Source organism: Setaria italica, chromosome III (assembly GCF_000263155.2).
Source record: "Setaria italica strain Yugu1 chromosome III, Setaria_italica_v2.0, whole genome shotgun sequence".
Taxonomy (NCBI): domain Eukaryota; kingdom Viridiplantae; phylum Streptophyta; class Magnoliopsida; order Poales; family Poaceae; genus Setaria; species Setaria italica.
This window is the reverse complement of record NC_028452.1, coordinates 44879307-44904813: the sequence shown is the minus strand read 5'-3', so window position 1 is coordinate 44904813 and position 25507 is coordinate 44879307. Positions and strand designations below refer to the sequence as shown.

The 25507-nt window shown below is 49.8% G+C and overlaps 3 protein-coding genes across 5 annotated transcripts; 2 read left to right on the top strand and 1 right to left on the bottom strand.

Annotated features, from left to right (window-relative positions):
• Nucleotides 1-356: 356 nt before the first annotated feature.
• Nucleotides 357-2325, top strand: LOC101783086 (pentatricopeptide repeat-containing protein At4g02820, mitochondrial). The gene is made up of 2 exons (XM_004962823.3): nucleotides 357-658; nucleotides 807-2325. The coding sequence occupies exons 1-2, from the start codon at nucleotides 383-385 to the stop codon at nucleotides 2061-2063; spliced, it is 1533 nt and encodes a 510-aa protein (XP_004962880.1). The 5' UTR covers nucleotides 357-382; the 3' UTR covers nucleotides 2064-2325.
• A 145-nt stretch (nucleotides 2326-2470) lies between these two features.
• On the bottom strand, nucleotides 2471-6377 carry LOC101783488. 3 transcript variants are annotated; one of them, XM_004962825.4, is made up of 5 exons: nucleotides 5943-6377; nucleotides 4602-5341; nucleotides 4486-4529; nucleotides 3553-3701; nucleotides 2471-2947 (listed from the first exon to the last, which is right to left on the bottom strand). In XM_004962825.4, exons 1-5 carry the CDS (start codon nucleotides 6197-6199, stop codon nucleotides 2851-2853), a joined length of 1287 nt encoding a protein of 428 aa, XP_004962882.1. In that variant the 5' UTR covers nucleotides 6200-6377; the 3' UTR covers nucleotides 2471-2850. The 3 variants fall into 3 exon arrangements, with proteins under 3 accessions (XP_004962882.1, XP_022681287.1, XP_004962881.1); XM_022825552.1 differs by having other exon boundaries at nucleotides 3468-3701; nucleotides 4486-5341; XM_004962824.4 differs by having other exon boundaries at nucleotides 4486-5341; nucleotides 5943-6376.
• Nucleotides 6378-9377: 3000 nt separating this feature from the next.
• LOC101781990 lies at nucleotides 9378-12125 on the top strand. The gene has a single exon (XM_004962820.3). It carries the CDS (start codon nucleotides 9443-9445, stop codon nucleotides 11948-11950), a length of 2508 nt encoding a protein of 835 aa, XP_004962877.1. The 5' UTR covers nucleotides 9378-9442; the 3' UTR covers nucleotides 11951-12125.
• The last annotated feature ends 13382 nt before the right edge of the window (nucleotides 12126-25507 follow it).

The window sequence follows — 25507 nt, the reverse complement described above, 5'->3', positions numbered from 1 at the left end:
GGTGGGGGTGGTTTTGCGGATGGGCCCCCGGAATGATGGGATTATGTAGACTAGGACTCTTATGCAAGGACGGCTGGACTCCGTCGCGTGTAGGTCTGGGCGTTTTCGCGTGGAGACCCTCACAAAGTTACGGAATTACGGGTATCAGTTTCGCCGAGTCTTGTTTTCTTTTTTCTGTGGAGGAGAGCCATGGGAGGGGCTTCGCCGACTAGGTTTCGGGCCCGAGAACGTGCTGGGCTTGTACGCGCAGATGGGCCGTTTTAGTTTGGGCTTTCGTGGGCCTCAGCCTGTCAACGGTCTTTCTGACAAATGGGCCACGTCACGTCCTGATGAAACAACACTCCGACGGGCGAGGATTCGGCCTCGGCTTGCCGACCAAGCCATGCTCGCGCGCCGGCTAGCGTCCCCGTTCGCCGCCGCCGCGGCGAGGCTGCTCTCCACGGCCGCGCCGGCGGCCTCCTCCGGCGGCGGCGGGGGCCGAGGCGCGGGGAGGGGGGACACGCTCGGGAAGCGGCTGCTGCAGCTCATCTACCCGAAGCGGAGCGCGGTGGTGGTGCTGCGGCGGTGGGCGGAGGAGGGCCGCACCGTGCAGAAGTACCAGCTCAACCGCGTCGTCCGGGAGCTCCGCAAGTACGGCCGCTACAAGCACGCCCTCGAGGTACGCCGCGCGGCTCCCGCCATCACACCGTCTCTCCGCCGCCGACGCAGCTCGCCACGGTGGCTCTGGGCTCCCGCCCGCCACCTGCTCGACGTATTGCCAGCCTGATTCCTGACCTGACACGGCTCGCCCCGCGCCGGAAATGCAGATCATGGAATGGATGCGGACCCAGACGGAGATGCGCCTGCTGCCGGGGGACCACGCCGTGCACCTGGACCTCGTCGCCAAGGTCCGGGGCCTGCCCAGCGCTGAGAAGTTCTTCGAGGACATGCCCGAGCGCGCCAAGGCGCCATCCACCTGCAACGCGCTGCTGCACGCGTACGTGCAGAACGGCGCGAGGGAGAAGGCCGAGGCCATGTTGGCGGAGATGGCCCGGGCAGGGTACCTCACCTGCGCGCTGCCCTTCAACCACATGATGTCGCTGTACATGGCGAGCGGGGAGCTGGAGCGGGTGCCAGAGATGATCAAGGAGCTCAGGAGGTACACCGTCCCGGACCTCGTCACCTACAACATTTGGCTGACGTACTGCTCGAAGAAGAATAGCGTGAAGAGTGCAGAGAAGGTGTTTGATCTGATGAAGGATGACAGAGTTGTTCCTGATTGGATGACCTTCAGCTTGCTGGCAAGCATTTACATCAATGCCGGCCTTCATGTCAAAGGACGAGATGCACTGGTTGAAATGGAGAAGAGGGCCTCCAGGAAGGAGCGAGCTGCCTACTCATCGCTCCTCACTCAGTATGCGAATTTGTCAGATAGAGGTAACTTGGACAGGGTATGGAACAAAATGAAACAAACCTTCAGGAAGTTCAGCGACACCGAATACAAGTGCATGCTCACATCGCTTACGAGGTTTGATGACATCGCAGAAGCAATGAACATTTACAGGGAATGGGAATTGGCTTCAGGAACCCGCGATTCCAGGATCCCGAACACGATCCTTTCTCATTACATCAAGAATGGCATGATCGAAAAGGCCGAGAGCTTTCTCAGTCACATTGTGGAGAAACGAGTTAAGCCCAGCTACAGCACCTGGGAGTTATTCGTGTGGGGATATCTTGGCAACAACAGGACCGACAAGGTCCTTGAATGCCTGAAGAAGGCCCTGTCAAGCTTGGAGAAATGGGAACCAAACCATAAGCTCGCCACGGCGATCTTTTCTCAGGTTGAAAAGATGGGCGACATTGAAACTGCAGAGAAGCTCCTGGTCATGTTCCGGGATGCAGGGTACGTCACCACTGAGATGTACAACTCAGTCCTGCGCACTTATGCAAAGGCCGAGCTGATGCCTCTGATAGTTGAGGAGCGCATGGAGCAGGATAAGGTGGCGATGGATGAGGAGACCAGGAGATTGTTGAGGTTGACGAGCAAATACCCAATCGGCGAGGTCTCAACATTGATGTCTTAGGTGTGCTGCTAGTTGAAGGGATGTCTCGGGATGCAATGTGTATTTGCCCTTATGTTTTTGCACACTTAAAAGTTCGAAGTACAATACATAGAGCAAGCATTTAGTTTTGAAGCAGAATACAAATGGGTGTGTTGATTCCGTGTTAGCTGTGGATCATTCATGCCTTTAGATGATCCAAACCTAACATTATATTACCACAAATCCACAATCAAATGTTGTAAAGCCTGTAACACTTCTCTCCAATTTAACCAGTTAGGCGTTACACCACTTTCTCTTAATACATACAAAACTGAAGGCCAACTGAAGTGGAAACAATTTTCAATTTGCAATATCATGGCCCCATGACTCAAAAAGTGTTGGCACAGGATCTGACTAAGATGTTACAAAATACTGCTACAAGCTAGATCAGAGGTAAATCCAAGCTAAATTTCACCAGATTAGAAATAAGCCAGTACCCATTCAGTTGGCAATCCAACCAAATAGCTCTGCAAATTTCTGATAATATAATAACAGAGGTGTTGCACCTTTCACCATAAAAGCGCATGCCATCCATTGTAGTTGCAGATATTTTACAGAGCTGACCAAGACCACCAAACATTACACCTACAGTGGGAAGCTACTACGAACTAAATCAACTGTCTCTAATCAATAACCTAACACTGCAGCAAAAAAGAAGCATATGTATTCGTACGATAGAAATGGAACTCTGTGGACCGATTCTCATTTTTCCTGTAGGAAGGATGCATCTCAATCTTCAGTTCCACATAAGCTGCCTTCACTGCATTGTTCACTTTGCCCAGATTTTTGATATAGCAACAACAAATGCCCTAAGGACAAGCCAGAATAGGTTGTCATCTTTCTTCTGCTGCGCTTTCGAAGTTCTCCTGCAGGCCACAACATGGAACAGAATGTTCAATTCATTAGAAAAGTATCATGAGTGCTCAACTGGGGAAAAAAGAACTAGGTTCGTGGTATCATGAATGGTTCCATTCAACCACCTAAGCATAAATATGAAATGCAATATTATCCATAAAAACAGGTATAGAATACCTCCAATAATGCATGAACTAAAAGACCTGATCTTACTGAAAAAGCAAAACTACCTAGGCATGATTCAGTTAATAGTGGATTACAGGAAACTACCAACTAGCATGTTATTTAGTACAAGACACTTACGGCCAAATTCACAGTATGACTATTATGTTCCGCAGCAACCAATCTGACTAAATCAAGAGTTTCAGGATGGACTGCACTACGATGTTGCAGGCACTCACAATGACCATGGAACTAGAAATTTGTTCTGATTCAGTGCAATAGTTAGAACAATACTTTTACAGGGTGTAATTGATAGCTATCCAACTCTAATAATAGCGCTAGGAAGAACCAATGGAAACATTGACTCACCTAATATACTGTCGCCTTTTGCGACGTATGAAGGAAATTATAAACAGTAAGCATGCAACGCAAAGTTAGAAGGCAAAGTGCATGCCTGCTGATCACAGTTGTGGTGCTCATTCCTTGTTCATGCCTGGCGTCGGTTGCCTCAACCACTTCCTTTGTGAAACCGGATGTTGATTTCTTAAATTCACTACCATCTACCTGTACTACACTGTGCTGGTCTTCTGTGTGCAATAGCCCCTATAAAGAAGCAGAGCAGATTGAATCAGATATGTTGAACAATAGATAGATTGAGCATACCCCAGGCAATGTTATTTTACGCACAAATGAACACCATACCAGAACTTAAAAGCTTAATAGCTCCTTGTCATACAAGAAGTATGACAATAAGAGGCAGAAAAGGTTGTGTTTTGAGAGTACCCAGTTTGCTAACAACAAAATTTGGTCCCAACCAAAACAATTTGGCAACAAACCAACTGGAAGAGTTTAGCTAGCCAACACATTCCTGTTGTCACGGAGGGGCTGGGGTTTGGTGAGTAGGGCACACATTCCAGTTGTCCTTTGAATAGCTTTATCATTTCTGGCAAACTTTAGAACCAAAAGATAATTTAATGTTCTCTTTTGCTCTACAACAATTTCTAAAAGATGGTAATAAGAAAAAATAAATCCAGTTGTCAACATAACTATGCTGCATGTGACAAATAGATTTACCAAAATCAAAGCCCATATGCCCACCCTAAGATGCCATGTAATGTGGACTGCATCTGCGCTCAAGTGCCCAACACTATAGATGATGTGTAGTGTGAATTGCATTCGACATCAGATACAATGGTTACAATTAGAAGAAGCTATCGGAATATGAATGGATGCACAAAATCAGTTGTGGATATATGATGTACCAACAAGCATATTATTTAATCACTTTTTGTTGTCTGGTGTTATAGAATACTACAACAGATAAAATCCAAAAAGAGAAAGAGGAGATGCTGCATATTACACAATGTTCACAGAAAACTTGGCTAACCTTTGTATCCGATGCTTCGATAGTCTTGGTTGTGACTTCAGCCTCTGAGTCAAAACCATTTATGGGATTAGCAGATAATGTAGTACTAATCTGGCAATCTAAGCTCTGAACATCACCTTGCACACTTTCATTTGATGGATCATGCTCCTGAAAAGATGCTTGCTTTTCTTGAAGAGCACCATTGGCTGCCGCAAGGAGATTTCCATCATCAACAACACTATCATTTGAGCCACCATGACTATCATTAGGTAACATCTCATGCTCTCTTAAAAGTGCACCATTTGTTTCATAAACATCAGTAGCTTCTGAGGGAAGAATATCAGTAGCAACACTTCCCATCCCCTCATGTGCATCCTCCTGACTGTTTAGCTCTTCAGAACTATTCAGGCCAACCTCAATTGATCCCCCAGATGGAACTTCATCTTGCTTCTCAAGGTTTGTCTCCAAGAATGCTGTACCTGATGCAGTCCCATTTTGGACTATACTTTTCAGAACACCAGCCTCTAAAATATTAGATGACCCCAGCAGTATATCAGTGTTGATGGAGTTGTTTTGCAATGAAAATGATTCCTCGCTGCTGGATGACTCTGACACAGAACCCTGACCGGCTTGGCCATCATCAGACATTGCCAAGCTCTCTATATTGTCTTGACCCAATTCATGCTTCATGGATACCTCTGAGGAATCAGGGCAATCTTCAAAACTCAGAGCCATAGAATCCAAGCCACCAGGACCAAGGACTCTGTTCTCTTGGATGACATCCCTCACGATCTCACGAACTATATAATAGGACCCTCCAACTTCCTTGTGTGTAAGGTTGACTGACGGAAATTTCCCATCATTTGCAACCCGGTAGCTGAAACAGGACAACAAGAGTGCCAATTAGATTACATAATTTTCAGTCTCCATTACAGCCCATAGGATGTTCATCCAACAGACATACAAACGAAACGAAGATCATGAATTGTTTCAGAAGTAAATCCTACGGCTATACACATAAACTGGAAGGTAAGAAAATTCCGGTCATTTAGCAATCCTGGAAGTTGGAGTATATGCACAAGGTCACACAGGTAACAAAATAGATTTTTTTATTCTTCATGCCACAAATCAGTGGCTTCTATATAGACTAAAAACGAACCAACGTTTTTGGTCTTAGTGGATAATGGCTCAAGGCAAGACCGGATTTGGAACTCCTAGAAATGTTGACTTTTACCTGATACCGCTAAGAGACGCCATCTAGGCAGCTACTTAATTTCAGTGCCAACCATAGGGAGCATATAAACTGGATGCTGAAAACCTACACAATCAGTTCCACTGCAGATAAGGCGTGATTCCAAGCACAACAAGTGGGACCATGATGCAACAACACGCGACACTCGCATAGGAATACATGTAGGGGGGAGTGGCAATCTGGCATGAAACGGAAACAACAGCGCAGGAGAGACGGGGTCCGGTACCTGTTGATGAAGGACTCGACCATCTCCCTCCTCTCCTCCTTGGACTTGCGCACCCGCGGCGGCCGCTTCTCCTGCGCGCGCGTGGAGCACCGCACCACGCCGACCCCGCGGACGCTCGCGCCTCCTCCTCCTCCTCCTCCTCCTCCACCAGCCCTCCCCTTGACCGAAGCGGACTGCGCGCCGCCGCCGCCGCCGCACCTGCCGAGGACGGACGGCTGCGCGGCGACCCAGGAGACGCTCCCGGCCGCGGCCTGCATCCTCCCCTCCTCCCAGGCCCCAGGAATCGAGGGGGAGAGCGAGGCGGCCCCACGAGGAGAGACGAGACGAGAGGGCGGGGCAGGCGGCGGAAATGGAGGGTTTTGCCGCCGGGGGGTTTTGGAGGCGATTGGGTTGGCGGAGGAGAGATGGGTAATTTTTGTGGGGAGAAGGGGAGGAGTCGAGGAGACGCCGCGGAAAAAGCGACAAGATTGGGGGCTTTGGTGGTGGGGCCGGGCCGGGTCGCCGGGGACGGCTGCCGCTTTCAAAGCGGTCGCCCGTCGCGGTCGGCAATGGCTTCCCTCCTAGGTTTTCTCCGGCGCAAAATCTTCGCACTTTTTCCCTTTTTCCTAATTTCAATAATTTTCTGTTGTTATTTTCCCAAAAAATGTCTTTTTCCCTCTTGATAATTTTATTTCAGCTGTTACTTTCATATAAAAAAACTTGTTTTATGTTCTAGCTGCCAAAGACCATGTAACGATTTATCCAAGAATATTACACTAGGTAGTACAGCGTTTTAGGAACTAAAGTACATGTACTCATCGAATCTTCTAATACTAACCTAATTCCATAAAAATTCCCAAATTTGTTACTCCCTTGGACTGAAATTACAAGGGTTTTTTTATTTCATTATGTCTATGTTTTGGCCCACAATTACTCCATTAGTATGCCATTTATATGATACAAAACTGTAATAATGAGTAAAAACTAAAGTAATTTTAATAAGAATATAAAGCTATTTACTAATAAAATAATTGTTGGTTGATTTTAAATAGGAGTATCTATTTGAAGTTAAAAGGGTATACTTGCCTTATTGCCGCATCCAAATTGGCCTACCAAATTCACATTTGCAGGGGACGTAAATGTATTGATAACTCATCATAAAATCCAACTTTTGTTACCTTTATTATGAGAATAACAAAAATCTAACCTGAACAAAAAAAAAGGAAAAGAAAAGGCAGGAAATCCTGGTATCCTACCCAACTTTTGTTAGCAAAAAACTAAATGCAAGAGTTCCATAAACATGTGAAGAAAAAAAACGTGCTAAAGTGAATACGTGGAATCCGTGTCTCAAAAAGAATGCATGATACAATAAAGAAAATTCGAATCGAATGGAGCATCAAGACTATTATCACATTATTTTGCAAAAAAGGAATATTGTCGCATTTAAGATTGGTCTCATACAAGGATAGGTTTTTTTTAAGCATACTTGCCTAGGAGATGATGAACTGAGCAAGACGCTAAGGCGTAAGGCATTTAGTCGTTGAAGTGGGCTCAATTTCTTTGTGACACAAGATCAAGACCCATAGCCGGCGCCCAATTCACACTACGTGAAACAGACGCACAGCGAGGCCATGCCGGCAAAGTAAAAAAAAATGCAATGTATAGTAAATCAATGCATTGGCTGATCTCCTATTTCTTTTGCTATATACAGGAGGTTACTGATTGGTTTGATGCTAAAGTTTTGGCAAGCCAAAAATTGGGCAACAATATTGCTAATACTTTGGTAAAATAGGTGTGAGATGTGGGCAAATTTTGGCAGCAAACCAAGTAGTGGCCAAAAGATTGGCTTGCCAAAATTTTGGCAAACCAATCAAGCTCCATGTGACAAACTGTCCAACAGAGAAGTGCGCAAAATGGTTGGAAATGGGTGAATTATATATGAACAAATGTGAACATTGCGGATTTGTTTCGATTAATCTTAAAAGAAATGAAGTTCTGAGTACAAGTTTAAAAAGGAATATAATCAGTGCCAGCGCAGGTGTCGAAAGTTCGAGCATGCTCCAGAGCAGACTCAGAAAAAGCACATCGCTTGTTGACCTAAAGCTAGCAATACATACGCGTCACGCGTGGTTGCCTACTGTCGGCCTGACTCTGGCCACATGTGTGGCCTCTGCCTTCTGCATGTACGCACACACAGGATGCTTGGCTAGCTCACTAACCGGTCGCTTCTAAGACCAGGCATATGCAGCGATGATCCGTGCATATCTTGCTCCAAAAGGGTAAGCAACTAATGAAACAAGCAATGCAACAAAGCAAATTAAGGGACTCAACGAATCCAAAAGGGTAAGGCTTGGCGATGGCTAGATTTTGGTTTGGCCGGTGTACGTAAAGCCATGCATGTTCTAGATTGTCTCTGGCGGTCTGGCCCATCAGGCGCAAACCGTTCACATGATTGATGTTTCTCGGCAATCTTCGTGTGGATCAATAAGCTAAAACTCTCCTTGCTAGAAAAAAGACACAAGTTTTTTATGCGTATATAGAAACTAAGGTTCATACCTTCGCCCAAAAAAAAAAAGAAACCAAGGTTCATAGTATAAAATGTTTAATTGTCGCACTAGAGAAAGTTTTATATTAACAACAAAACGTTAACAGTTACTCCCTCCGCTACAATTTTGAAAAGGAGGGAGTAGCTCTAAAAAGTATGGACACAGTACGCGATCATTTTCGTGGCCCAAAAGCTACAGCTTTCCAGAATTGGACTGTACGGTTCGGTTGGATAGACTGTGACGCCGAGTGATCGTACGTACGAACTATGCATAGCTACAAAACGACTTGAAGTAAAAATACGAGCCGACTTCAACTCTCCAGATCAATTCAACGATCCCATGACATGTGGGCGATGAGAGGCGTCAAGGCCAGTGGGGTGCTAGCAACTCGCTCTAATGATGCAAATCATGCAATATAATAATCATGTAAACAAAATTCACGGACATTTTTCTTCTCGATCCTGGATCCTGAAATGTCGTCTAACCAAGCAGACAAAAATAGTAAAGCCGACGATGGATTGACCTACACAGCGAGATTGCATCAGCAAGACGCACGAACGGATCCTCGTACGCTACTCATCTAATCACGCCACCTCTGCAAGCAGACTGCATCTAACTGCGTCATCCATGCGCGTGTGCCTGCTCCCGTGGCCTCCAAATCAACCATTCCATGGTGGATGGACCTTTGTTCTTGCGTCCACCCCACCGCATCCTCCCTGGACCTCCACCCCTTCACACCGCCGGCTGGCTGGCGCACACTCGAACCGCCACCCCCTTTCTTCTCTTGCCTTCCGGACAACCTCGTCTCCCGCGCTCACGCAACCGCCCCCTTGCTCCACGCCAGGCGCATGCACTCGCGTATATATCCACTTCACTGACGCGGCCCTATCAATCATATTGCATCTACATTTCCATCTCCATCGATCAAACGAAGCTTGGATCTTGTGAGGACCGAGGGATCGCCGGCAGATCGATATGGACGTCTCCGACCGGTCGGTGCGGCTGACCATCGAGGCGCAGCCGAGCGACACGCCGGGGTTCCTGGCGGGGACTCCGTTCGAGCCGCAGCTCTCGGACTCGCCCCCGCGCCCGAGCGTGGCGGGCGCCGCCGACGATGGCAACAACAACAACGAGGCGTCGTGCAGCGCGCGGCGGGAGTGGACGGACGACATGTCGGCCGGCGGCGTGGTGGCCGCGGTCGGGCCGGAGCGGCGGCTGACGCTGCTGGCGCTGCGGCTGGCCGTGCTAGAGAAGGCGGCTAGCGGGCTGGGCGCGCTCGGGTTCATCTGGGCCACCGTCGTCCTCCTCGGCGGGTTCGCCATCACGCTGGAGCGGGTGGACTTCTGGTCCGTCACGGCTATCCTCCTCGTCGAGGGCGCCCGCATCTTCAGCCGCAGCCACGAGCTGGAGTGGCAGCACCAGGCCACGTGGTCCCTAGCCGCCGCTGGCCGCTCCAGCGCTCGCCTCGTCGCGCGGTCCTTCCGCTTCGTCTTCCGCGCCGGCGGCTGCGGGAGCGCCAATAAGGCGGCCAGAGGAGGAGCCGCGGCGTCCTGCGGCGGGCGGCGGCGGGGCGGGTGGGCGTGCACGTGGGCCTGGCCGTCGAGCTGGAGCTGGAGCTTCCTGTCGTGCCACGTCGGGCGGGTGTTCTACTGGCTGCAGCTGGCGTCGGCGACGGCGTGCGTCGCGCTGTCGGCGGTGCGGCTCGCCCGGCAGGACTTCGGGGACGCCGTGGACGCGCGGACGAACCGGCGGTCGGCGCTCGACATCTTCTATGGGCTGGCGCTCGCCGAGGCGTTGCTGTTCCTGGCGGAGAAGGCGGTGTGGGAGTGGGAGGTCAGCCACGGCCGCCTCCTGGAGCACGTCGCAGCCGAGTGCCGCCTCGCCGGCGCGACGGGGCTCGCCGCCGTCCGCCGCTTCTTCTACGACGCCTACTCGCGGTGTGTCGAGGGGAGCATCTTCGACGGCCTCCGCATGGACCTCGTCTCATTCGCCGAGGAGCTCATCGTCGGCGGGTCCCACGACGAGCAGCGCATCGGCGTCGGCATCCTCGTCAACGTCGCAGCGAGCCCGCAGCTGGGCGAGGACGCGCTGCGCCGGGTCGGCACTTCGGCCGCCGTCGTGGAGCGGCTCGTGGAGATGCTCGGCTGGAACGGTGCCGACGAGCGCGGGGCCCGGGCGTCGGCCGCGCTCGTCGTGTCCAAGCTCGCCAGCAAGAAGCGGAACGCGCTCCGCGTCGCCGGGGTGCCCGGCGCCATCGAGTCCGTGTCGTCGCTGCTCTACGCCGCCGACGAGGAGTGCAACCTCCTCGGCCTCCTCATCATCAAGAAGCTCGCGCGGGACCACGACAACTGCAGCAAGATCGGCAATGCGCGCGGCCTGCTCGACAAGATCATCGATTTCTCCGCCATCGGCGGCGGCGCGTCGTCGCCGCCGTCATCCCCGGCCGCGGCGCTCCTCACCGCCTCGCGCGCCAAGGCCGTGCAGCGGTCGTTGCAGGTGATCAAGATGCTGGCCGAGACGACGGGAAGCACGGGGATGCAGCTCCGCCGGGAGGTGGCCGAGATCGTGTTCACGGTGAGCAACATCCGTGCCGTGCTCCAGCACGCGCCCGCTGGGCTGCGGCGGCTCGGCGCCGAGGTGCTCACGCGCCTCGCCATGGACGCGGACGCGCGTGAGCGGATCGGCAGCACCGGCGGCGTCGTGGCCATCCTCCTGGACATGTTCCTCCGGCCCGGGTGCTCCGACGAGGCTGCCGCCGCCGACGCCGCGCGGGTTGAGGCCGGCAAGGTGCTCGCCATGCTGGCCCTCGAGAGCCCGCGCAACTGCGAGCGCATACTCAGGGCTGGAGGCGTTGACGGTGCCGTCGACCGCCTCGTGGACGCGCTCGGCGACGCCGCCATCGGTGTGGGCGCGGGGAGGATCCTTACCAACCTCTGCGCGTACGCCGGCGGCCGCGGCGAGTGGTTCCCGCATCTCCGTCGCGCGACGCGCGGTGCGGGGGCGGCGCTCCGCGGCGTCGTGGAGGTGAACGAGTCGAAGCCGCTGGAGGTGTCGCTGGGCCTCGCGGCGCAGCTGGTGAGGCTGATGGGCCCGCGCGAGCTGGGCCACCACCTGGCCGGCGCGGGCTTCAGCGAGGCCGGCCTGGTGGGCCGGCTGGTCGCCGTGCTGGCGGCGTACGCGTGCCCGTCGATCAGGGCGCCGCGGATCCGGCGGTTCGCGGTGGAGCTCGTGATCGCGCTGCTGCGGACGGCACCGGCGCCGACGGCGACGGCAACGATGGCGGAGCTAATGGCCGCGGCGGGGATGCGGGAGGAGCTTCGGCGCGTGGCGGAGACGACGTCTGAACTGGAGTGCTTCCATGTGTTCTCCGGCAGCGCGGGGCTGAGCCGGCACGCCGTCGGACTCGCCGCGCTCGTCGACGCGGCGCTGGAGCTCATGGCCGCCGCCGCCACCGCCGCCAAAGCGGAGCCTGCGCACGTGTGAGTGTGACTGAGCGAGAGCGCGTGACCGTGACAAGGGCGCGCGTGTTGCCGTTGTGTGCAGGCGAGAGAAGCCGAGAGAGGTGCTGAGTGTGTAGTGTACACGATTCTTTGTACGTAAATGTGTTGACACCGGTTTGACCAAAATCAACTACTGTGGATAAGGTTCTAGCAGTTGACGAAGGAGAGAGAAGGGTCACCGATGAAGCCGTATTGATCAAGACTTATCGTTGTTGACCACGGTTTTAGAAGTTGATGGAAGACTAGGCGGGCTCAGTCCGAAACGAAATCGACTCTACCAAATAAAGGAAAGTATGAAGATTTATCTTTAGTAGTTTTTAGAAATAGTTATGTAGTAATCGACTAGGATTTTAGCTTACTCTAGGGTATAAATATAAACTCGTGAGTCTTGTAATAATCAATCAATACAACCTTTCGGCGCTACGCCACCAAAATTCTAGGAGTAGGAGTAGAATAGATTCGACGAGTTCCTTGTAGCGCGGCTGCATAAGCTTCGATCTCAGGCGAGCTTGTAAGTACCGTCATCCAATCATTACGACCTCTGTCAGAACTTTCTAAGTTAAGTCTTATATTATAATATTGTTGTGTGGCTAGTTATCGAGTTATCTTAGGTTGCAAGTAGAAGTTCCTAGACTTTGACCAATATTCTGCTTGTCTTTGACGGTTACTCGTAGTTATCGAGTTTGCTTAGATCTATCTGGGTTGTCTTTATCGACTCCTTGGTTGTTCCTAAGTGCTCACAGTTATCAAACGGTTTAGATCTGGTTGGGTTGTCTTTATTAGCTCTCTTCCCTGTTTAAACGTTCACAATTATCAAATCGTGTCGGCTGGTAGATCTTGCATACTTTTATTGTTTTACATATGCTAGGTCCGATAGATCTTTACTCCTACCCCTCGTATTGCTAACTGTCGGGCCTGTGACGTCAACACGCTACTGTTGAGAGTTGATACTTTGGTCGGGTCTTATCAATATCTCTAAGTTTAATACACTGTTATGACATTGATTAGACTTTGTTACCTTAATAGACTTGTAAGTGGTAGGCAAGAGATCTTTGGTGATTATGCTATAGTCTTTTATATTGTCAGATCAAGGTTAATGCCCTCTCATTCACCTTTTCTAAGTTCAATACACTTATCAAGACATTAATTAAGATCTGTTAATTCATCTGGCTTGTGTACAGTCAGCATCAGCTGGTCCTTGTTGCTACGTTCTAATCTTTTAAGGTAGTATATTGATGCTAATGTCCTCTCATTCGTGTTATCTTGTCTGAGTTCAATACACTTATCAAGGACATTGGCTAGATTTGTTAGCTTATCTAATAAGAATAAGAGCGTGGTTAACCTGGGCTCCCTTTTATGGCTGTTATGTTACTGTTGAATGCAAAATCCTGGCGGTGGTGGACCCTGCATCAGCACATGAGGACCTGGGAAATCTGCTTAACTCCAGTGCAGAATCCAAATCGGCGTGCGTGGTGTGCGCGGGCGTACCAGTCAGTTTGACCATTCAACTGACAAGAAGATGATAGTCGTTGTGAAGTCCGAGGCAACCGGCCGATCATGCCGATATAATCTTGGCACGGTAGGGATAATGATGCAACAAAATAAATCATGACAAATATATCAACTGTGAAGCCGATTCCAGTACCTTGATGAATGTGAGTGATTCATTAGCCATCCAGCTGATTTAATATAATTTACAATAACCATCAGCCAGACGGTCGATAGAAAATATGATGTTGTTGAGTTGTTGCTCCACCATATCTAGAGCCACGAGCCGATAAGATCTAAACTAACGTCACCACCAATATTTCTAGGTGAAACCACAGCGATGCGCCCAATAGTTGTAGTCTAGAAATATTTAGCAGGACGTCAATCCGAACCCCGCTAGCCGGCGAATCCAATCACAACGGAACTTACTCCCAACAACACTCGAAGGTTGGCCAAGATTATGATGCAACAGGCTATTAAATGATATATCATCTATGATGAACCGATCTAAAGCAAATTGAACGGCAAGATGAAAGAACAGATAAATATTAGCCGATGCAAGCTTAATCAAGGCAGGATAACTGGTGAATACCATAGATCGAGATAGAAGCGATGCGTTGTAAGTCAAAGATCCAAGATACTCGATAACTGGCAGATGAAACTAGACGAAACCACAGCGACACGCCCGGTGGTTAAAGCCTAGAACACATGGTGACGGAACTTGCAGCTCGCCGGAGATCGAAGTCGATGCAGCTCAGCTTGCTAGAAGGAACTCGTCGAGAAGTTACATTACTCCTACTCCTAGGGCAATGGTGTGAAGCCGAAAGGTAAAGGTAAATATGTTGTATTATTGATCGTGTGATAAAAATTACAATGGCCACGACCCCGGGCGGATGGGCTCTGACGCACCACGTACAAGGCAAGTCATGTACACAATCTTTTCTAATCAAAACTCTATCTCTAACTAATCCAACTCTATCTCTAATCAAGCTTATCCTAACCAACTCTATCTCCAGAATATTTTATTCAATTCTTGCCGCGTGCGTTGATTTCCTTTTCTTGCTTTTTCTTTCTTCAACCTTATTTAGGAGATTTCATTATTTTTTTTGCATCATCGGCCGATACCTTCCTTTCAGAGCACATTTCTAAATTTTGGTGTCAACAGTTACAATACTTTATCTTAGCCCGTCGGCTGACATAGCCGATGATACATACCATTAATGTTTATTTATTTACACCGCATGCTTCCATTAAATATCTATCTATCTATCGTGGTATTTATTCTAAGAACATCTACCCCTGAGTTCGAAAGGCTCAGGAATTTAATGTTTACCTTGTCAATTTTCAGGTCAAATTGACTAGCACGCCTTGCGCCACTCGCGAGCCGATTTAGAGTCTATACTGTAGTTAAGCAGATCTCCTAGATCCTCCGTGTTGTTCAACGTAGAAGTCTGAGGTCCAGATTTTACATCAACAAAATGTAAATGTTACAGGATTCTTTGGAGTTTGCATGTAATTATGCGACTAATGGTTGGACGAGAACGGATGAGACGAGTTCTTGCTTGTGTTTTTGTACGTGTGCAAATGTCATGTTTCTTTTGCGTTAATTCTGCTCTGTGTGGGCATCAAGTGGCCGGCCATCACGCACAATTGCAAGACGTGCAAGGAACAGGAAGGAATGCAAGTGGCATGGTCCTGTGATATATAAGATTCACATGACATGATGACAATCCAATGCTGCATCATTAAACTTATTTATAACTTAATCCCTTTTTAAGATCGAACGTAGTTCTACTTGCACACGTGGTGAGAACTGAGTAGAGCCACGGTTCACCATCCTCCCCCTCCTCCCGTTAAAAAAAAAAAGAAGAAGCCGCCCCGCCGCCTCTCCTCTCCCCTCTTCGTCCTCCACTCCGGGGCGCTCGTTGCTCTGCCCCCCATCGTAAGAACATGCATTTAAATAGGAGAGGTGTCAAATGCTTATATTTGTGCAAAACCCGTCTCTGCTCAGTAAGCAGTATTTCTGTTGCTTGTTGTTTCATCTCTGAAACCTCTTCAATTTTGAAGAGAGTGAATACTCGAGAGAGATCAAACTGCACAGCTTGTATTGATCATGAGATTACATATTCATACATGTACATTGAGTCTATCGGCTATGAGCAGATGAGAACGAGTCCCGCGGGAGCGAGCGGGACGCCGTGGTGGACGCGCGTGCGCGGAGAGTGCGCACTGGGCGCGGCCGTTGGCCAGAGCTGAGGCGTTTGACTAACCCCCCCCCTCCCCCGCAGTCGCGACGTCCGGTGAACCGACGGCGAGACTGTCACGAAACTCAGAGTGTGTTTGGTTGCATGCATCACATGATGCATGCATGGATGATCATGGATGGGGTGGTTCAACCAATTTGCTTATACCATATGGTTCACTCTAATTAGTAGAATAATGTATTAAGTGGGATGGCCTCATCCTGGATGAGTTGGTCCAATTCACCCAACCAAACAAAAGGATCATTAGTATTTTGCATCATTTCATACATGAATCAAATGATACAACCAACCAAACATACCCTCAGTGAATAGTATCCGAGATAGACCCTTTGTGAAGATGTCAGCGAGTTGACGCAAGCTTGGAACCTGTAGAACGCCGAGCTCGCCCAACGCAACCTTCTCACGAATGAAGTGCACGTCGAGCTCGATATGCTTGCCGTCGATGATGAACTGGGTTCTTCGACATGTAGACGGAGGTGACGATGTCTCAATACGTGATCGTCGCTTTGGGGACGGCGCAGTGGAGCTCACCAAGGAGATGTCGCAGCCAGGAGCCCTCCGCGACGGCATTGGTGATGCCGCGGTACTCCGCTTCGGCGCTGGACCGTGACACCGTCGGCTGGCGCTTGGAGGACCAAGATACGAGCGCGTCACCGATGAAGACGCAGAAGCCTGACGTGGAACGGCGAGTGTCCGGGCAGCCTGCCCATTTCGCGTCCGTGTACGCTGTGATCGTCGGCGAGGAAGAGGCGTGAAGCTGGATGCCGAACGACGTAGTTCCCTTGACGTAGCGAAGCACACGCTTGAGCATCGTCGAGTGACAGTCACGGGGCGAGTGCATGTGCAGGAAAATTTGTTGCACTGCATATGCAAGATCGGGCCGCGTGATCGTCAAGTACTGTAGAGCGCCGGCCATGCTCCGGTACGAGGACTCGTCGGTGAGCGGCTTGCCGTCGGTGCTGGACGTCTTGGGCTTGGTGTCTGCAGGCGTGTCGGCGGGCTTGGAGTTGCTCATCCCTGCACGTTCCAGGAGCTCGACGGCGTACTGGGACTGCGAGAGGAAGAACCCGTCCTTGTTGCGCTTGACGTCGATGCCGAGGAAGTAGTGGACCGGCCCCATGTCCTTCACGGTGAACGCGGAGCGGAGGCGCTTGACGAAGTGCCGGAGAAGCGATGTCGTGGATGCCGTCAGTACCATGTCGTCGACGTAGAGCAGTAGGTACGCCATTTGGTCGCCGGCGCGGTACACGAAGAGAGAGGAGTCCGAGCGAGTCTGCTTGAATCCAATGGAGGTGACGAAGGAGAGGAAGCTCTGGAACCCAGCGCGTGGGGCCTGACGTAGACTGTAGAGCGAGCGGGACAAAAGGCAGACAGCGTCTGGCTGTTGTGGATCGACGAAGCCCGTTGGTTGTTGGCAGTACACCTGTTCATCAAGATGCCCATGGAGGAACGCATTTGACACATCGAGTTGATGAGCCGGCTACTGCATGGAGGCTACAATGGAGAGGACGGTGCGGATCGTCGCCGGCTTGACGACCGGCGAGAACGTCTCCCCAAAGTCGATGCTCGGGCGTTGATTGAAGCCACGCACCACCCATCTAGCTTTGTAGCGTTCGAGACTGCCGTCAAAGTTGTGCTTGTATTTGAACACCCATTTGCCGGTGATGACACGTGCGACGCGCGGACGACGAACAAGACGCCAGGTTCGATTTGCTTGCAGGGCGTCGTACTCGAGTTGCATCGCCGCGAGCCAGTTTGGATCCTTGAGGGCGCCGCGAACGGAGGTTGGGATGGGGGAGACCGACGACGGCGTGCTCAGTAGAGTGTACCTAGGATTAGGCTTGAACACGCCGGCGCGGGCCCGAGTGACCATCGGATGGTGTGGTGGAGACGTCGTGGACGATACAGTGGCGGGTACATGAGCGGCGTCGTCCATTGCGGGCGACGGTGTCGCTGGCATCGCTGATGATGCCGGCGTGGGCGACACGTCGTGTGCGGGCGACGATGGTAGAGATGTTGCAGCCGGGGCGGGCGCCGTAGTCGAGGGAGACGTGGACGACGCGTGTTGTGTGGGTGTTGACGTCGGTGCAGCAGGTTCGGACGCCGGTGCAGTACGTGCCGGTGGCGTGCTCGACGCGGAGGGCGGCGCCGGCGCGCGCGCGACGGCGGTCCTGCTTGGAGGAGCGATGTCGTCGGCGACATCGTTGATGGGTAACAGTGGTGGAGGAGCCGTAGGAGGACCTGAAGCCGTCAGCCATCTGAAGGGGAAGCGTGTCTCGTCGAAGGTGACGTGCCGGGACGTGAACACACGCCGCGACGTTGGCTCGTAGCAGCGGTAGCCACGGTGATCAGCTGGGTAGCCGAGGAAGACGCAGGCCACTGAACGTGGGCTGAGCTTGTTCGGAGATGTGGTCGTCAAGTTGGGGTAGCACAGCGAGCCGAAGACGCGGAGGGTGTTGTAGTCGGGGGCGATGCCGAGGAGGAGCTCGTGCGGGGTGACCGTGCCAGTGGCGCGACACGGGCGGCGGTTGACGAGGAAGGTCGCCGTGGAGAGGGCCTCCGCCCAAAATCGCGCAGTAGCTGCACTATGTAGAAGTAGAGTGCGCATGCAATCGTTAATGGTGCGGAGGATTCGCTCAGCCTTGCCATTTTGTTGTGATGTATGTGGACAAGAAAGGGGGAGGGCGACGCCGTGAGCGAGGAAGAAGGAGCGCAGTGCGACGTTGTCAAATTCACGTCCGTTGTCTGTCTGCAGTGCTAGCCACTGGAGCCCAAACTGCGTACTGACATAGGCACGAAACGATTGTAGAAGAGGGAGAACGTCGGATTTGTTACGAATCAGAAATGTCCAAACATAATGCGTGAAATCATCCAGGAGCACGAGATAATACTTGTAACCTGAATTGCTATAAACTGGTGATGTCCAGACATCCGAATGAACAAGTTGGAAAGGGAAATATGTAGCTGTTTGAGAGGAGCTAAATGGCTGCCGAACATGTTTGCCCAACTGGCAAGAATGACAAACATGAGCTGCAGATTTATTACAACTAAAATCAAAAGTTCGCAAGATCTGAGACAAAGTTTTATTCCCTGGATGACCTAGGCGTTCATGCCAAAGATCGACGGTCGGTGTAGACGCGGTGAAGGCGAGATGCTTCGGCGGGCGCAGAGGGTAGAGCTCGCCGGAGCTCTCACATCGGAGCATCACCGTGCCCGTTGGAAGATCCTTTATGGAGAAGCCAGTGGGGTCAAATTCAACCGAAATGTTATTGTCACGAGTGAGCTTACGAACAGAGACGAGATTCTTAACAATTGATGGAGAAACAAGAATATTTTTGAGCTGAATTTGGGAATGGTGGCGGTCGCCGAGTGAGAGACTGGCAGCTGCGCGCCGTTTCCGACAATGATAGAAGTAGGAAGCTGTAAGGGGCGGAGGGAATGTGTGTAGACGCGCCGGTGTCGAAGAACCAGTCTGACGAGCTGGGCGGCGGCGCGTCACGACGCCGGCGGAGGAGAGCGCGGTGAGGAGCGCGCTCTGGTCCCAGGCCGATGAGCCTGGTTGCTGGTGCTTGGTCGTCATCGCGGTGTTGGGCTGGAACGGCGGACGAGGCCCCAGAACGCCTGCACCGGGGGCCCGGGAAGGCATGGGCCATGCTTGGACCAGCCCGGTCCACGGATTATAGCCGGCCGTCCAGGTAGGGGTCGACGGTGCGGTCGTCCGCTACGGTGGAGTGGCGGCGCCGAAGCCGGCGCCCGTCGGAGGTGGTCCGCCCGAGCCGGGGTTGGTGGAGCCCTTCGATCGCTTCTTGGTGGCTTTCTGGAGCGGTTGGAGCCGCCGCCGGAGCCCAATCCGGAGCGGAGGGAGCGGACGCCGTGGTCGGCGCGCGTGCGCGCACTGGGCGCGGCCGTTGCGCCAGGGCGTTGGCCAGAGCTGAGGCGTTTGCCTAACAAATTTGACCCCATCTGTTCCCTCTCGTGTCAGGAAGACAAATGCATACTTGGCCTTTTATTCATTCAGTTTCGTCAGTCTTAGCGATGCAGAGCAAGTCGGCCACAAACAGAACGACTGAGCGACTTCACCATCTTCGTACGTTGCAACATCTGACGGCCTACAGCAAGCTCCGCTTCAATTAGCTCTGAGCAGGCGCTTGCCGGATGGTAAACAGTGCCTAGTGTTCAGTTAATGTGTTCTTTCGTTAATGACCAAGCCACTGCATATTAGGGTGAGGTCTGGACTTGTAAGGGTTATCGAAGAACATGGAGCTCGACCTAGAACACTAGGGTAGAGTAGTAGCTGTGCAGTCAATGTCTCATTGTCGGCTCCTCATCTCCGATTTGGTCTATGTATTTACTTCTTTACCTAAATTTCTAGCATTCTCGCTGTTCTTGCTTTTGCCCGTCGTTCTTATTTGTTCATTCTCCCATCTTGTCGGTCAAGCCCTCACGCCTCGTAGTCCATCTCTATTTCAGAAAGTAAGAATAAAATCTTTCTGGCTTGATATGTGTTTGCCGGCTGGGTAAATTTTCTGTTTTTGGAACTGAAATTTGTGATCTGACAACTCTCTGATATTCAGCAAATAATCTCCATTGAAATTCTCTTGCCATCGGAGGTTACATGGATGCATCTGCTTGATTGTGGTAAAATATGACAATTCGACCCTGTCCAAAGCTGGGGAGCACTCATCTATCTGAATTCCATGGAGAATTGTCATATTTAGAAACTGTGATCGGACCAACGTTACGAAAAGGAAAACAATGAATAGTTTGGGGAGCACTCATCTATGAACTCAATGCAGCTGTACAAGACATGTAGAAGTAACATCACTTAATTTATTGATAACTTAAAAGCACACAAAGCAGTCTAACGAAACAAATTAAGTCACACAAGGCAGTACAACGCACACCAAAACTACGGTAACATAACATCTCAACATTTAAGGTTACAATCATGATTAATGCCTCATCCCTTCTCATATATTCCGCGGTTCTCCCCAATCAGTGGAGGATCCTTGCAAATGCAGCCCAAGCAAAGGTAAAAATAAGGGGCCAAAGTACAAACACTATCAGGCCAATGACCGCCATTGCGAAAGATCGCATTGCTGGGATTGGTCCCATCCTAACAAGTCGCGCCCGTGCAAGAAGACCCCATTTAAACATTCCCTCCACACTGATAAATAGCACAGGGAGAGGGCTAATCATAAAGATCGCAATAGCAGTGCTACGAGCAACCGGAGCTAGCACCATATACGCGGCAAGTGCAAAAGCAACCGTCATGCTTGTGACTGAACTATACAACATAAAAACAGCTGCATTCAAGTTCCGTTGCCGGGTGCCCAAGTCAATCATAGCAGTTCCAGATACTACGAGGGCAATAGTAGCAGCGGTGGAGCAAACAAAAGCCAACGTGTTGGCCATCATGTATGCGTCGAAAATATACCTCCCAGCAAGTGTTGGTGTGCCTCCATTCAAATGATCATCGGCTTTGTAACCTCCAGGAATGGCGAAAGTTGCACCGAAAGCCACAGTTGCTATCAGGACTGCACCGACAATAAGCATCTGCGTTGTATCTTTAATCAAATCTGATTGTTTCTTCTTCTCCTTTTGGTTCAGAGGACGTCTATATTTTTGCTCAATGTGATCACAGCGAAGACCACTGTGCTTTGCACCAAATAATTTGAGAGCCGTATGTATCCGGCTTTCAGCGGTCTGAAAAAAAAACAGCCACAGAAGCATGAGCGACAAATTCAGAATGGGCCCACAGAAGGAGAAAATTCTGAATGTTAACGTCAAAATATATTACCTGATAACAGTATATGCCCCGAGGAAGATTGCTTCTGGAAAGATCAAGGGGAGTATGCCCTTTGACATTTGATAAATTTAGATGCACTTTCTTATTCCCAAGTAGAGTACTGCACGTCTTAAGCATCCTACTTTTGGTAGCTAAGTGCAGTGCCGTGTTTCCGTCCATGTCCTGCATATTCAAAATCCATTCTGCAGATGGAGTCTGACAAACAAATGAGACTATCTCCCGTCTTCTTTTCTCAACGGCAACATGAAGAAACGTCCTTCCTTTAGCATTGCGCAATCCAGCACTACTGGGAGACTTCTGAAGAAAAAATTCTACGGTACTTGTGGTACCTATGGAGGCAGCGACATGTATGGGGAACAGTCCGCTGTTGTCTGCTTGATACAGAGCTGCTGGGTTAGCTTTAAATACTTTTGCGACTATGTTGGAAATCCTGGTACGCCAATAATTACGAATCCGAGGAGGGCACCAGAAGAAATCAAATGGACAGTGCAGAGACGAAGCGAAGTGAAGAGGCGTACTCCCATGTTTGTCCCCTTGTGTAGGAAGGCTCTTGTTCCATCTAAATAGTACTTCTACCATCACTGCGAATATGATTTTTATGTTAATGAAAAAAAATAAGCTTGAGTGTGCCTATCATATATAGTATCTAAATCTCAATAGATCTCCAAATAACGGGAATTATTTAATGGGAGAAGTCCACTTTTGACCATCCAACTTTTGCTGGAGTCTGATTTTGACCATCCAACTCAAAAAACCTGAAATCATTGAGCATCTAGGCTACCAAAATAAGACAAATTTGGCCATCTATCTTGTTTCGAATGTTGTTCTCCCTACACATATTTTCTAAAATTTAAAAGTTGGGCTAATCTCTGAAAATTTATAACTAACTTATTCAAATCAGATAAATATGTAGCACCAAATTGTTTTCTTATAAAGTTACAATCTATCTGTTGGTGATCAATTTGGAGCTATTTTGATCTTATTTCTTCAAATTTCTGGTGTTATATTGCTCCTAGTCACACCTTTTTATTCATTTGAATTATAATTTCACACTATATTAGACCTGAAGATCAACTAAAAGGATCCATACTCCATGTAGGGAACCAAATCTGTTGGAGTCAAATTAACTAAATCTTATTTGGAGGGCTAGCGAAGGCATGCTAGTTGCGATACCTAAATATGTTTTGTATGTGGTAGAGCATGGCACCGGAGAGGTTCATGTCATCTTCCAGATCTTTTGTATACTCAGTCGCTAGATCCTCTTGGTTGATCTCTAGGTCTAATGTAACACAAAACTATAAATTCAATAAATAATAGGCATGATTATGAGCAATAATACATTAGGAACAGGAACAAATAAGATCCAAATAAACACCTTCTAAACCAGCAAGATGACCAAATTTGTCCGGTTTTGCTCCTTCGTTGGTCAATGGATTTTGTTTTCTGAATCGGATGGCCAAAATCGAACTTTGACAAGAGTGGGATGCTCAAGAATGGACTTTTCCCTTATATAGAGGAAATCAACAATGTGATATGTAGAGATGATTACAGATGAGACATTAACTTTCATACTGGGTGTTAATGAATAAACGGCATTGGTCAAAACATGTGAAAAAAGACATAGGTAAGTGTCACAGAGCAAACAATGGATAAAATAGGGATGTATGTACATTAAAAATCCCAAAACATAATATTAAAGTGCAACGACTCAAGATCATCTTTTTTATCTGTGGAAATGAAAACACGACCATGATAGTTCTTTTTCAGATAAATGAACTCTTGGGCAGAATTACTGTTTAAGCATGTTGATTCTAAACCATTATTTGTATTGTATTGGCCCTATGACAAGCAAAAATGGTATGCAAGCAGTATGTATATATAACAGAATTGACACATTTGGTACCTGTGTTTGTAGTAGCTCGGAGAACCGCAACATGCAATGCATTTTGTCCATCTGGTCCAGAGTAGGAGAGATTGCCTCCACTCTTTTTATAAAGAGTGACTGCAATGGTATCCTTTTTCAGCAAGATGGCTAGGCACAAAGGCGAAATGCCTTTGGCAGGATAATTAGCCAATTCGGGATCAGAACCCATTAGCAGCCTGACCATATTCTTCTCTTCTGGTGCACCGCCGCCGTCAGCATCACCCTTGTGACCCGGGCTTCTAATGTCTTCATCAGTTAGGACAGCATAAAGTGTCTCCAGATCAGGCAGAATTCTACTATCTTCAATCCGGACAGCCTCATGCAGTGCCGTCTCGTGACGCTCGTTCTCCATTCTCAAGAGCTTGAGCTTCCCTTCGGCACCCTCATGTTCAGCTAGAGCAATGAGACGAGAAACCATTTTGGAGCTCCCAGCACGGACAGCACAATGCAAGGGTGTGTTGCCCATGTGATTCTTCGCAAACAAGAGGTCCCTGTCCCGATCACAGATGATGCCAGCATACTTCAAGGAATCATCGCCGTTGTATCCGTTGCTGGCAACTGCATGTAGTGCGGTGTCCCCATCTGGAGTGACGCCCTTGAGAAGTGCTCCTGCTGCAGGCGGAGCAGGCTCGTGGTCAACGCCCTCTTCTACGTCACCAGCAGCTGACACCGCAATTCTTCCCTTGGTGGCGCTGCCTCCTGCTAGCAACTCAAGGAATTCTTGAGTAGGAGCCACCATTGGTGCCTTCTTTGCGTCTTCCCTCTCGAGAAGGAAGTTCAGTGCCTTCCAGGAGCCAACGCACGCAGATACCAGCAGGAGGGGATTGATGCGGCCAGCAGGGAACTGGTCCTCCTTGGAAGGCTTCTTGCTCGTCGCCGCCGTCACCACAACCATCGCCATAGCATCCTCCTTGTTCAGCAGACCCTTCAACTTCTTGACATCACCACGGTCTGTGGCCACCATCAGCTTGGCGTCCATGGCTACTGTCGGAGCATTTGGAGAACTAGGAGCTTCTTCCTCATTGATGCTTGCCATCTACCAGTGCTTTGTGGTTTCAACTTTCAAGTTGGATGAGGATGCGGTGTTTGTGGTTGGTTCTGCTCGCAACTCCGATCTCGATGCACTCTTAAAACAAGTGCCAAGTCGTCCTTCCTCTCCGTTTACCAAACGCAAGTCGTGTTTTTAATTAGTTGCTCTCTCGCACAATAAGTCTTAATCTTAATTGTTTCTGGCTTCATAATGATATGATCTGGTGCAGGTTCTCCGGGGTCCATGTGCCCTCCGATCCTCTCCGTTTACCCAATACAATGCAAGTCATGTTTTCATATATTATTTTAGAACCTTCATTTTTTTTATATGATCTCTCTTACAAGTATTAGGATCTAGTATTTGTTCCAGCTTCTGTGCTTCTGGGATTTTTGTACGTCTTGTGCTTCTGGGCTTTTTTCTTTTGATGAATGAAGGCATCCGTTTTTTAGACATCCTAAAAGGCAAACAGAGCATTAACCTTAATCATTTCTAGCTTTTTTTAGGCATCCGTTTACAAAAATGCCTGAAGTAAACAGAGCATTAACCTTAATCATTTCTGGCTTCATAATGATCTGGGTCGATTGGGTGGTGGTTCTTCCGGGTCACATGGCCGTCCATTGGCCCTTAACGTACTCTTGCTTTAATTAACCTATCTTCACAAAGTCATCGAGCTGCGCAGGGTCATCGTGAACACTGGCTCCAGACCTACTCCTGTATTAATCTGTCTTCACAATGTCCTCGATCGAGATGTGCCAGCTTACAGCCAGATAAGATCTCGAGATGACGCAGGCTTTCCTGAGGGCCGTGCACGAGGAGTGAGACGACCACTGTTAACCAAAACTTGTGCGTGTCTTAGTTACTTTATTTTGTGTTGTGTCTGTCACATGCATGAGCCCACGAGTTGTGTGACGGCCTTGCATGTCAGTTCAGGTTGTGGCGAGAATAGCTCGCAGCAGATCGAGTCTTTGGGCTACGGGATACGCTCTCGCGTCGTGCCTCGTGGGGATGGACGCGGCATTGTCGTG